The sequence below is a fragment of the Rhinolophus sinicus genome, chromosome 6 (genome assembly GCF_057876585.1).
Source record: "Rhinolophus sinicus isolate RSI-liver-muscle chromosome 6, RSI-T2T, whole genome shotgun sequence".
Lineage (NCBI taxonomy): Eukaryota > Metazoa > Chordata > Mammalia > Chiroptera > Rhinolophidae > Rhinolophus > Rhinolophus sinicus.
The window spans coordinates 44936442-44949341 of record NC_142506.1 but is presented as its reverse complement, the minus strand read 5'-3'; the positions used below and the strand labels follow the sequence as shown (position 1 = coordinate 44949341).

Here is a 12900-nt window from a genome sequence, read left to right as displayed (position 1 = left end):
TACAAGAAGAGGGGGAAGGGATCATGAAAAAACAGTCAAAGGCCAAAGCATGGAGTGCACTGAAAATTGCCTAAGAATATCCCCAAGTCCCAAATGTCACCTGAAACTAAATTTACAGTTAATTGTCATCAAAGTTTCAAAGAATAATGATGCCCTTGTATAAATTTTTCTTTAACTTCAGAAATAGCTTTATTACATAATAGGATTCTTTCCTAATAACATACACACACACACACACACACAAAATAAGACAATCTTGGTCATTAATATTGATGTGAGAAAACTTAGATGAAATTTGGTAGTACATTTAAAAGATTATTCATTGTTATTGGCAAGAGTTTAGCTGGTTTAATAAAAGGAAAACTTTTAATTATAAGTTACAATAGATGAAGTAATTAAAAGTTATATCAACTTCACAAAAAGATATATATATAATATAATTAGGACCTATTTCTAATAAGAATTAAGATTTGAGAGATACCTTCAAAGCCTAACAAAAAATACCTACTTCATTCCTAGTAGTTATGTAACAATTAATGGAAAAATGTTTATAAGCATATCCCTTAAATCCAGAAATCAAACAAGGGTATCCTTTGAGACCACATCATTTAATTTTGTACTGGAATCCTTGACATTTGAACAAGGAATGCAAAGGAAAAATGAATAGATTTTGGAGGTAAATAAGTATTTATGGATGTGCTTCTATATCTAGAAAATATGAAAGACCAAAAGGAAATCATTAGAGATTGTGAAATAAAGTAACTAGGTAAGATATTTAAAAATATATTTTCTATTTTTATAAGCATCATTTCAAGGCATTATTAATTTTTTCAGTTGCTTATTCCTGTATAACAGACCACCCCAAAGTTTATGGCTAAAAAGTGCAACGATTTATTAGGTCTCCTGATTCTGGGGTTGGTTGGGCTCGGCCAGCAGTTCTGCCCGTCCTATCAGCTGGGGTCAGCGCTGCAGCCCTTCCACTGGAGGCAGCGGGACCGGAGCATTTAGGCAGCTTCGCTCATGTCTGTGTCTGGATGGATTCCTGTCTCCAGCACAGTAATGGTGCTTCTTCTCTTGTGACTTGAGGAATCAGGTGAACAAAAGCAGAAGTTACATGATTTCTCAAGACCCAGGACATTCTATCCACCACATTGTGTTGGACAAAGCAGATCACAGAGCCAGCCCGGACTCCAGGGGTGGCACAGGCACACAGCTGTCTCTCAGACAGTCTTCACTGTTACAGTAATAAAGGACGCCTGAGATGCACAAAGATCAAATGATGAATTCTTGGGGAATTAAGCCATCATTAGAATTATAATGAGAAAACTCAAAAGAACACTTTCATAACTGAAAAGTCCTAATGTATGTAAGGATCGGAGTGGATAGAAAGCTTACAGTAAGGATGACAGTCCCTGCTGAATTAATTCGTAGATTTAGTACAATTTCAATTCAAATATCTAAAAGAACTTAATTGCATCCATTTGTAAAATAGATGAACAATGTTCAACAAAAGTCTATTATGAATCAATAATAATAATAGTTAAAACAGCATAACGATGATTCAAACAATATAAATGAGACCTTTTGAAGAAAAATAAAGAGGCCAGACCGAAATCTGAATATATTTAAAGAGTTCAATCGGGAGGGAATTTATGTACTCTATTTGGATTAAGGAATTAGAAAAGTCACTTCTAGAAAAAGAATGGAAGATTACCATTTTGGAAGCATGGTCATGCTTTAATTATGGAGTAATGGAAACATACAAAATGTTATATGGCCAAATAAAAGTATTTAAATATTTAGATCTCTTATGAACCTGAAAGAGAACATTAAAATAAAAAGGGAAATATGAGAATATGAGGAAAGACGTGTAATAAATGTGATGGATAAAACCAGGATATCTCAAGTGAGTGAAGGAACTTAACCAGCAAAATGCACCAACCCCTGGGACACAGATGGTCAAGGCGTGTGGACGCACCGTTCACAGAACAGGACTCACGAGCAAGTAATTCCTTGTGAAACAGTCAACCACACGTGCAGATTTTAACAATAGTGAGTTACCAGCTCACCCCTTTTGAATATGAAAAATGATCCAACAGCTCTGGGAAGCTATGAAGAATACAGCTAGTATCATCATAAAGATTATAAAATGATTCATCTTTTTTCCCCCGCAATATGACAACATGTAGCGAGAGCCAAAAAATGTACCCGCCCTTTGACCAGAAATCTAATTCCTGGAAACTTGCTTACTGGAAATTATGCAAAAGAAGAAAAAAGCTTCCACAAGAGAAATACTATGCAGCATTACTAAGAAATGAACAAGTGAGTAGATAGACAACCAAACTCTACCCAAAAAACTGATGTCAGAAACTTGGGAACTCCTTCAGGGGCCTCTGAGGGAGAGGGTAAGTCAAGTGCAGGATGCCGTCCTCATCAGAGCCCATGCTTCTGGCCCCCATTTCCTGTGAGTGTGAGAACTAGCGGAGTCACAGGTCAAGTTTGTTTTAACGTGTGCTGTTCTTTTGTTTGCTGGGGGCGGGAGGTGGCCCTCTGCATATCAGAACTCCTAAATAGACGTGATGGTCTGTGTAATGCCTACGAGCGTCACTTTGCCACCTGGTAATGCTCACATTTCCTCTGTCGTGGAGAATGAGGCAGGTGTAGGTGTACCAGGAACCATATGTGCACTAGGTTCCCTCCCCCTCAAGTCTGGTCAAGGGAACAAACCCAACTACAGAGGCAGCTGTGGGTCCAACAGTGAGGCAGGAGGGAAGTGAAGTCTCTTGAAAAGTCCGAGGGTCTAACGGAGTTCTCATTTAGCAAAACAGCAGAAATAGGCAGTTGGTGTGTCGAGCATTTGTGGAATGGATGATGTTTTGAGTGAAAACAGGCTTAAGAGGTAAATTTACAAACTGGTGATCGGACAGTGGATTTCAACGCCCCACACACCACAGAAGGCCTCCCCTCCAGTCTGGGTGGCAGTTCCTTCGGTTGGTGGTGTTAGTGCCACCTTCCCAGGTGTGTGTACGTGCGAGAGCTCATGCGTGAGCCTCTGTGTGCCAGACAGGCAGAGGCCCCGACTCATTATCAGGCATCACGAGGGTAATGAAACATTCCACATAAGTGTATTTTCCGGAAAAAATGGAAGTTTATGCTTTTAATTTGTGTTCTGTATACCCTTGGTTTCTTAAACAGAGCATAATAAGCATGTATTTTTATGATGAGAATTATTTCAGTTGTGAAGCTTCACCTTAAAGTTGATAAAACTTGTTAAAGTTATTGATATTTAACTACTAATAAAGTTTGTATGTGAGAGAGTGTGTGTGTGTATTGTGTATATACAAGCAGAAAAAATGCGACACTGTGTAACTCCTAAGGTAACATAATTAATTTAAAAATAGAAACGAAAATGCTGGCTACTTAGATGAAAAATGCAAAGTTACTACAGTAAATGGACTTAAATTATCTCAAAAGTAAGAAAATTGTTTCAGGTCAAGAGCAATGGTTATATGTTAAATGAAGAATAATTCCAGAACTTTCTGTGTTCATTACTCAGAGGCAGATTCTGAATCATTCATTACCTTTCTTCAACGGGCTGCACAAGGCCTGAACCAAAGCATTTTACATTTAAAGAGCAGTGTAGCCTTTTTTTCTTTCTTCCCTGATAGTCACTTAAGTCCACTTTCTATAATTTGATAGGCCCAGTTGTCAGAATCAGACCTTTAATTTCCTAAAGATACTTACAAAACCCCAGCATTTCTTTAATTTGTAGTTGTGGCAAAGACATACCAGAACAGCTTTGTCTGTGGACGTAGGTCTAGTGGCCTCTCCTTACGTGTCCTGGCACATGTGCTTTCCTGTCCCTCGCCCTGGTCAGATACGACCAGCTGTTCAGGGCGCTCAGCCGCTGGATCCAGGCCTTGGCTGGCGCCCCAGCAGCCTGGCTGGGTCCTGGCAGCTCTGCCAGCAGCTGGTTTGCCATCTCAGTTCTAGCTGGTGTGGGATGGCCAGCTGACTGCTCATCCTCTTTTTAGCGCTAAATGCTCTCACATGAGAAGCTGACATTGAAACAAGGTTTTTAACAAATATTATTTAAAGGGATTGATCGTTTCACATGCAGGCCATGCCTGGTCCCCCGTTCCCTTAGCTGACTAACTTGCACAGGGAAAAACGGGAGTCTCTGTGGAGTGTGGGAGCTGTTTCCGTGAGGTCCGTACGCCCACGCCTTCCTTTTCCTACAGCTGTGCCGTGTCCTTTGGTTTCATGTCAGTAATGACATGTTAGTTACTGAGTATTTATCATCACAGAAATAAGCTGGGAGGAATAAAGCCTCCACTGGAAACGGTCACCAAGATGGGCCATGTCACAGAGCAGTTTAGTGTCTGCACCAAATCAGGCCATGTTCTGTTTGCATTTCCACCTCCCAGCTTTTCGGATCCAACGTGAAACCTTCTTTGTGACATTACATTACATCGGCTTCTCGCCACCTGACCAGTAGGGCCTGTTTGTCCCCGAGGAATGTTTGAACAGCTGCCAGTAGCAAGTTCTGTTTATGTCACATATGTGGATATTTTATGAATTAAGGTAAAAATAGATGAAGCAAACTAAGATGTGTTCGTCCGTATAGTTACACTGGACCATCAGACTCAAACACATTAGACAGTTAGGAGCTAACTGAATTATCACTAGTTTGCATAAATTATAGATGAGTCAGCGGAACTCTTTTAAAAAGTAAGAAAAACTTTTTATCCATCTTCTTTTGACATTCATTTTTTGTCAGAAATGAACTCATGGTGGAATAAAAATATATCGGCTGTTGGGTGTGTGTGTGTGTGTGTGTGTGTGTGACGTGTTCCCTTACTTGGGGCTGTCACAGAGCAGAGGATTATCTTGGACTCTCAGCAGCCCGACCCTCCCCACCTCCCCCACAGCAGGATGCCCCATCATCCCTGCCCCCCCACCTCTGCCAGCTACATCCTGTCATGTGTAGAGAAGGAGGCAGTGCCCACTGTATGCTGTGAACCTTAATTACTAGTTATTTCACCATATGCAAAACCAAATTGACAACATGATGGTCTCTCAGGGATGTTTGTCATCTTGGAGAAGATTTGAAGTGTGGAGGACATCCTTAAAGCTTTACAGACGTGCTAGTGGAAGGACACTTCTGCCACGATGTGACAGAGGAATGCGTGGCCGGAGAACGTGCATGCACTCTCAGCACAGCGTCCAGCGGGCATGGCCTCTGATGGCACTTCCAGCCCGGTGCCCCTGGCGTTCCAGCCTGGTTTCCCTCCTGTGCCCCTGGCAGCCTCCACCATCACCATTCTTTCTAATTAACGGGAAGTGAGTGACCCTCCGTAAACCAGACAAGCAGGTAGTCTCACTAGGAAACGTGCCCAGCAGCCAGAGGAGACAGTGGGATAAATTAAGAACAAAGCCCCCCTGATGCAGACCCCAGTGCAATTTCTCAGCCATTAATCAAATCATATGAAAAAGACATCGCAGCACTAATACACCTGCCGTATCCCTCGGATTCCAACTGTAGGTGCTTCCGTGCTCAGGCACCAAGGGGAGAGGCTCCAGGGGTGGGGGAGTGGGTAATTAATGCAGTCCTCGCTCTCACCCCCACCTCGTCAAAAGCAGGACTTCTTTCTGCGTGCCAGCCAGCATTTCTGGACCAGCGCTAGGCCAATCGGTGCCGATTTAGAAGAATATTATATTCCCTTTCCTGCCTAGCTCTCAAATCATTGACTGTGGAGGTATTGGTGCCAAGAAGAGAAGTGGCCCCGTGCTCCGATAAAGCAGGGGAGTCACACTGCTCATGGTTACTGCTTCCCATCAGATCGTCCTCTGCAGGTTTCTAGTGAGATTACGGAGCTCATCTGTCACCACCACCATCTTTCTGTTCAGAGTGGGTCCTTTAAGCCAACCCACAGTGGTCACGTCATCTTACTGTCGGATTGGCATGTGTCCATGTGGCATGCACACAACAGCCATGCATCCACACGCGACGTGTGATGGAACCACAGCGTGTGGCATTGCCTCATCAGGCTCTCGGGCTCCTTGGTTTAGCAGAACACATGCACATATGCACAGACACGCATGGACAAGTGGACACAGCTGCATTTCACAGGAACCCCATTACTTGGGCCCTAGGTGGGCCCCAGAAGCTATCAAGCGCACAAAGATACAAGTGTTTATAGGAAAATTCTAAATCTTATTTCAGGTCTTGACTCAGATGAGGAACTTGCGCTGCTCTGCCACCACACACCCTACCTAGGTGATTGTCGGGGCCATCGGGGCTCGATAGTCTGTGACCTTTCATTTCTGTTTCATGTGTCTGCACGTCTGCATGGTGACTCGTGCTCGGAGGGTTGGGCACGCCCAGGGGAGGTGTGTCCTGGCCATTGGGTTTGGGGAAAGATTGAGAGGCCATCCCCAAGGCCCTGTAGGTCAGCCAAGTCATCGTCCAGCACCGTAACTTCATGCACCACTGGCAGCTCTGGCATTTGTTGCGATGTGGGGAGAAGAAAGAAAATTGGCTCCAGCAAATCCAGTATCTGCTAATTGTCCCCATGGCTGCGATGTGTGTATGCCATCCAGCCCAGGACAGCCAATCGGAATGCTTTCTGTCTGCCTGAGTTTGTTTTTCTTTGTTTTGTTTAAAATGGGCAATAACGGACTTGGGGGCGGGAAGGTTTTATTTAATTACTAAGTTCATTTCCACGAGGAGCTATTGCCTTGGAGCTGTCACGAAACCTTCCTTCTGTGTCTCCCTCCTCAGACCAGAGAGTGTCCTCCTTCTGCACCTTGACAGACATGCACCACCGACAGGGCTTGGAAGGGGCCCAGGAGTTGCCGCTGTGTGTCGATCCAGGCAGTGGCAAAGATTTCCTGGATACCGCTGGGTATGTGAGCCCCTGTAGGCCCCCGCCTTCGGCTGCCCAGGGCCCCCGTGACTGACAGGGATCCGCTGACCGTGGGCAGCCAGGGGACCACTGCCACGTGTGCCCTCCCCTAGTCCTGCAGAACCGAGGAAAGGGACTGAATGGGACTGACCCGCTCCCCTCCTGCGGGTGGATGGCTCTGAGCTGCTCTGCTCCGTGGGTGGGTCCCGCCTGCTGGGATGTGTGGCCCCGTGCCCACGGTGCTGAGGCTCACTGGGGTCATGTCTGCTGCCTGATCACTGTGCCAGCACCCACCAGCCTGCCACCTGCAAGGCCGAGCGTGCTGACCTGCCCAGGCCACATTTCCTGCCAGAACCTGGTCTTCACCCAGCCTCACACCTTCTACTAAAGTGTGTCAAGAACGAGCCATCTCTTGTGCTCTTGACGTGCTTATCGCCCATGGACGACATAGTTTTATCTGTGCCATCCATCCCTCATTCCAACTTCTCTATGAACTTCAGTTACGTTAACTGCACAATCACCTTGGTAATGACAGGGAAAAGCAAATTGGGGGAATTGAATCTTTGTTTTGCTTCCCAACTTCATTTGGATTTACCGAGTCCCGGTTGGCTACACTCACTGAGGTAATCTACCTTTTGTTTTCTTACCAACGTGTATACCTAGAGAGCGTCTGAATCCTTGTTTTAAAGCAACAGAAACCCTGGAGGGCTTTTCCACCAAGGCAGCAATCTGTCTACTCCAGCTCTGACGTAATAGTAGTCATTTCCTTGCCGGGCTCTAAGCACATGAAATAAAGTTTTAAGTGAAAATTTTACCAACAAAACTTCTGAATGCAAGGTCTTGGGTGCTGTGGGCTGGTGTCTTCCTAATTGTCCTGATTTGCAGGGAGCGGGCACCATCAACACTGACTGGCAAAGTCAATCAGCTGGAGTTGATTCTTCGGCAGCTGCAGACTGACCTTCGGAAGGTAAAGCAGGCAACCTCCTTGAAATCCGTTCTCAGAAGTCTTTCTCGTACACAGTCAACCCCTTCTAACTACTAGAAATAAAAATGAAGTGACTCAGGGAAAATAATTGCCCTCCTCAGTACCCAACAGTAAATGAAAACAGTCTCCTGAGGTGAAATTCTGTTTTCTGTCCACAGCTAATAGATTTCATTGTAGAGGGACACAGGAGCCCAGTAGACATGACTGCATGCGGGTGAGCCCTCCCCGTGGCCAGTCTTGACAGTGAGGCAGACACGCAGCAGGCTGGCCGGTGTGGGTCACAGTGCCCGTGGTGAGCTGACCTGAGAGCAGTTAGCTGCTGCCAGAAAGCCTGGTCTCCCCAAGCTGCGGCACTCCCGCCAGGTCGCCTTGTGAGTCCCGGGGCTTCTCGCCTCACATCAGTGTGTGTGAGCGAGGTCAGTCCTCAAAGGAAAGGAAAGAATTCTCGTGCTGAGCGCCTGTGTACCCAGCACTGTGCCGGAGGGCGTCGTGCTGTCCCAGGAAGTGGCGTGGAGCGCAGCAGCTGGGGGTGATGGGCGGTGGGGAGGTGTCATGGCAGGGTTTTCTTACCCTCCCCTGGTTTTCTCACGTCGTGGTTTTGTCTGTTGAAGAAGGGAGAAATTACAGCGGGTCTCACTGCTGATGGAAATGATTTTGCCTGGAAGGAAGGAGTGGTGAGGGTGAAGCGAGAGGGTCATGGCTGAGCCAGCGCACAGGGAGGGAGCCGGCCTTGGACCAGGGTACAGACAGTGCCTGAGTCGGTGCCAGAGCAGAGCGTGCGTATGTGCACGTGCACGCCTCTGTGTGTGTGCATCTGTATGACATGTGTGCCTGTGTGTGTGACGTGTGCCTGTGTGTGTGCACATGTGTGTGCCTTGTGTGACAGGTGTGCCTGTGTGTGTGCACACATGTGTGCCTGTGTGTGACGTGTGTGATATATGTGCCTCTGTGTGTGATGTGTGCCTGTGTGTGTGATGTGTGTGCCTGTGTGTGACGTGTGCCTGTGTGTGCACACGTGTGTGCCTGTGTGTGACGTGTGCCTGTGTGTGCACATGTGTGTGCCTGTGTGTGTGACGTGTGCCTGTGTGCACGCATACATGCTTCTGTGAGTGTACCTGTGTGTGTATGCGCCTGTGTGTGTGACATGTGCCTGTGTGCACACATATGTGCCTTGTGACGTGTGTGCCTGTGTGTGACGTGTGCCTGTGTGTGTGCACACGTGTGTGCCTGTGTGTGACGTTTGCCTTGTGTGACGTGTGCCTGTGTGTGCACACGTTTGCCTGTGTGTGACATGTGTGCCTGTGTGTGTGACGTGTGCCTGTGTGCACACATATGTGCCTGTGTGCCTGTGTGTGACGTGTGCCTGTGTGTGTGCACACGTCACCCAGGCATACATATATCCACACACGTCATCCAGACAGAGATCAGGTGACAGAGTGCTGTCGTTTCTTCTTGCAGCATGAACTGGAGTGAGTGGTAGGAAGTAGTGAGAGGCTGAAGGGCAGAGGACAAGTGTCGGGAGAGGCTAAACGGACCAGAGGTGTTTGGTAGGATTGCCAAGCGAGGCTGAAGGTACATCCAAATCTGCAGCCTGAGGGAAAGTGACATCTTTCGGTGGAGTTGTGTTTTCTCCAGCTCGGATGAACAACTGTCCTAGTTTTTCTGGGAGAGAGATGTGGTTTCCGAGCTGGAATCTGCAAAGTCCAGGCAAGCTGGGGTGGCTGGTCACCCTGTCTCCAGCTGCAGCTGTAAATTGGTTGGAGGGTTGAAGTTAACCAATATTAGAGTTTAGACAGGAAATTAAGACCAGGACTGAGAGACAAGGACCCTGAAGTGTGTATAGGATGTGATTAAACTAAGGAACCCTGCGTCTAAGCTGGGTGAGGGGGAATATTTTCACTGGAGGGGGTGTTGATGGACACTGAAAATAAGGCAAGGTTGGTGGATTAGACAATCATTGGATTATTGGAAGAGTGGATATTTGAGACGTTAGTTTTTTAAAAAGAGGTGGTGGTCAGGAAGTGGGAGCTTGAAGCATTTAGGAAATTAAACAGTTGTCCATAACACCAAGGTGTACAGGATATGGCCATGGGAGTCCGGGGTGCGGAGGTCTTGGTTTCAGGATCAGAGGGAGGAAGTGATGGAGAGACAGGATTGGGGGAGAGCGTGAGAGGAAGTGATGGAAGGACTGGATTGGGTGGAACATCTGTGTGGATTTGGGGTCATCAACAGACATGATGGGGGTGGGGAGAGAAAACGTGAACCAGGTTCTAGAAACTCCCATTACTGATGGGACATGCAGTAGATCATTGCAGTGGGGTGGGGAGCGGGTACGACAGCCTGATGTCATGCGTCTCAGGAGAGCTGGAAGTTCAGGGAGGGGCAGCGAGGGCCGAGATGGTTCCCTGCCCGACCCCCAGGCCTGTGCTCTCCAGGCTGTGGAACAACCCTCAGAAGCCGTCTCCTCAGGGGAGAGAAAAATCGTTTACGGCATGAAGATGAAGAGGACTTTCAGGAAAGAGGTTGAAAGTTTAGGTTTCGGTGACAAAAATACGAGTTCCTTTGTCGCAGTAAAGGGGGTGAAGGGTCTTAGGTGGGCACCTGAGTCTCAGCAGGGATGGAGGGGTGTTCTGAGCCACATTGGGAAGGGGTGTCTCCGTGAGCCTCTTGTGACTGAGGAAAGTCCGGACATGGGTGGCCTGAAGCTGCTCTCATGGGGAAGTCGGTTCTCACGCTTGGGACGGTGTCTTTTAGCCGTGTGGTGAGTCAGGTGGTCCCGGGAGGCCTGCGAAAGGGTCAGGAAGCAGAAGCGAACATCAAGAGTGGTGCAAGACCTGCCAAGGGTGGGAAGGGTCCCTGAGGAAGCTGCAGCCATCTGACATACTGCCTCCGCGGAATCTGCCGGGTGTCGCAGTCGAGTTAGATCTCATTAAAAGATACCAGCTGTTGTGACCTGACGATGACCCTGTCCCTGTTTGGGGCAAGACACCCCTTTGAGCATGTGGGACTGAAACTTGTACGTTTTCCTTACTACGCATTGCAAACTCCAGACGTGAGTCTTCTGAAAAAGCTTGTTTTTATATAGTTCTGAATGGTGACCTTTGAAAGTCACCGTGGAAATACACTGTAACAGGAAAGCTTCTGGGCGGAATGAAAGGCCTGTGTACCTACTAGAAACACACCCAGGACCAACAGCTACGTGAACGCCAGTTTTGGTCAAGTAAGGACGTTCGCCTACAGCTGTGTGTGTCCAAGGCACTGCTTTTAGTCTTTCAGTATAGTGTCCCTTTTCTGGATAGAGGACAATTTCTACTGTGACTAATAACCTTGCTATATAACAGCAGCTCTGATTGCCGTTGGGAGCAAAGTGGGGTGAACGGGAGGAATGTGTGTCCCTTTGTTTTTGGCAGCAAACGCTAGCAGGCAAATCACCTGTCAGGAACTCAAACCCCGTCTCCCCTCAAAAAATAAATCAGTAAAAACTAAGGGTTAGGCCGCGCGTTGCAGCTTAGGAGGCAAGTGTGGGGACCGCAGTGACCATGTGTGTTTGTGTCCTTGTGTCCTCACCAGGAGAAGCAGGATAAGGCAGCCCTCCAGGCAGAGGTGTGTCACCTGCGGCAGCACAACCGGCGTCTGCAGGAGGAGTCGCGGGCGGCGTCCGCCCAGCTGCGCAGGTTCACAGAGTGGTTCTTCAGCACCATTGACAAAAAGCCGTAACCCGTGTTCTGGCCACCGCCCAAGGGGACCGAGGGGACCGGGAGGGGCTGTGGAGCTTGTAACTGTGCTTCCGGCCGGGCCTAGTGTTTTTGCTGCCCCACCCTGCCCAGCACCATCACCGTGCAGGAGGGAGCACGATGCCTTCTCGGTGGCGCCAACGTGAAGATGAATGTAACTCCCATGTGGAGATGAATGTAACGCGGGCGTCGGCTTGGACCTTCTCTTGGGACTCGAGTCAGCGGTGCTGTGGCTGGGCTTACCTCAGGTGGGAAGGCAGTCGGGTTCTTTCCTGTGTATCAGGTGACCTGTAGAGATGTTAAAGCAATTGACCATAGTTTCGGCTTTAGTATTGTAAAATAAACACGAAAACAAGTAATCAGACATATACTTTAATGTTAAAGGTGCTCTATTTTTTTGGATGTACAGTAGTTTTCTCTCCATAGCCACATTATCATAGCAATAAGAAAGGGGCATCATCCGTAGTCGGGGAAGCCGCGTCGGGGAACATACAAAAGCACTGATGTGTTTCACACTTGTTCCAATGCAGTAACTTTAGAGACTTATTTATTTGCAGGAGCAAACGGTGCCTGAATATTAACAGTGTTCTGATTTTTTAAAAAAGCTACATATGCCTTGTAAATGGCTCACTAAGTAGTCACTTCAACCTTAGCTCACTTTTGTATAGTTAACGCCGTGCTGAAAAAAAAAACATAAACCTGCTTATTACTCGAACTCTCTCCCGTATGCTGTAAGCCCGCGGGTCACGTGTACAATGCCAAATTGATCTTTGTACAGAGGCTTTGATGAAGAGTCTTGTATTTAACACCCTTATTTAAGCTTATTTAACCTTAAATTGTTAACTTTATAAAGGATGGTTTGGCCTGCACCGTGAGGAGGGAGGTGTAGGCAGCCCCAAGCTCAGACAACACTGGGCTTGCCGGGACAACACGGAGGACCAGGGCGGGAACTCTGATGACGGATGCTGCTAGTGACAAGTTGTTTGTATTGCTTTACCATTTTTAACTGTTCTATTTGAGATGAACGTACATTTTGCTTTTTTAATAAATGTTTAAAAGAGTCCACATACGTAATGGTGTTGTCAGGTGAATATAGATTTTTATGATCTAATATGTCAACAATCTGAGTGTATGTGAATTTATTTCGGATCATTTAGGATCTCTAACGATACCACTTGGCCTCCTATGGAATCCCTGCTTGACTTCAAGTAAAGGAGTAGCTAGTATTTATCAATAGCTGCTACATGCCAGACACTCACTGCTCTCTGCACTT

At 47.1% G+C, this 12900-nt stretch overlaps 1 protein-coding gene across 3 annotated transcripts in view; it reads left to right on the top strand.

Moving 5' to 3' along the window:
- SIPA1L2 (signal induced proliferation associated 1 like 2) overlaps nucleotides 1-12696 on the top strand; it is a 202634-nt gene extending 189938 nt beyond the window's left edge. For 2 of the 3 annotated variants that reach the window (XM_019712888.3, XM_019712889.3), the window contains exons 20-23: nucleotides 6227-6280; nucleotides 6785-6908; nucleotides 7794-7875; nucleotides 11464-12696. In XM_019712888.3, coding sequence (XP_019568447.2) covers nucleotides 6227-6280; nucleotides 6785-6908; nucleotides 7794-7875; nucleotides 11464-11610 — 407 coding nt within the window. In that variant the 3' untranslated portion in view covers nucleotides 11611-12696. The remainder of the gene's footprint in view (nucleotides 1-6226; nucleotides 6281-6784; nucleotides 6909-7793; nucleotides 7876-11463) is intronic. The other variant, XM_019712891.3, reaches the window with a different exon arrangement.
- Nucleotides 12697-12900: the final 204 nt, after the last annotated feature.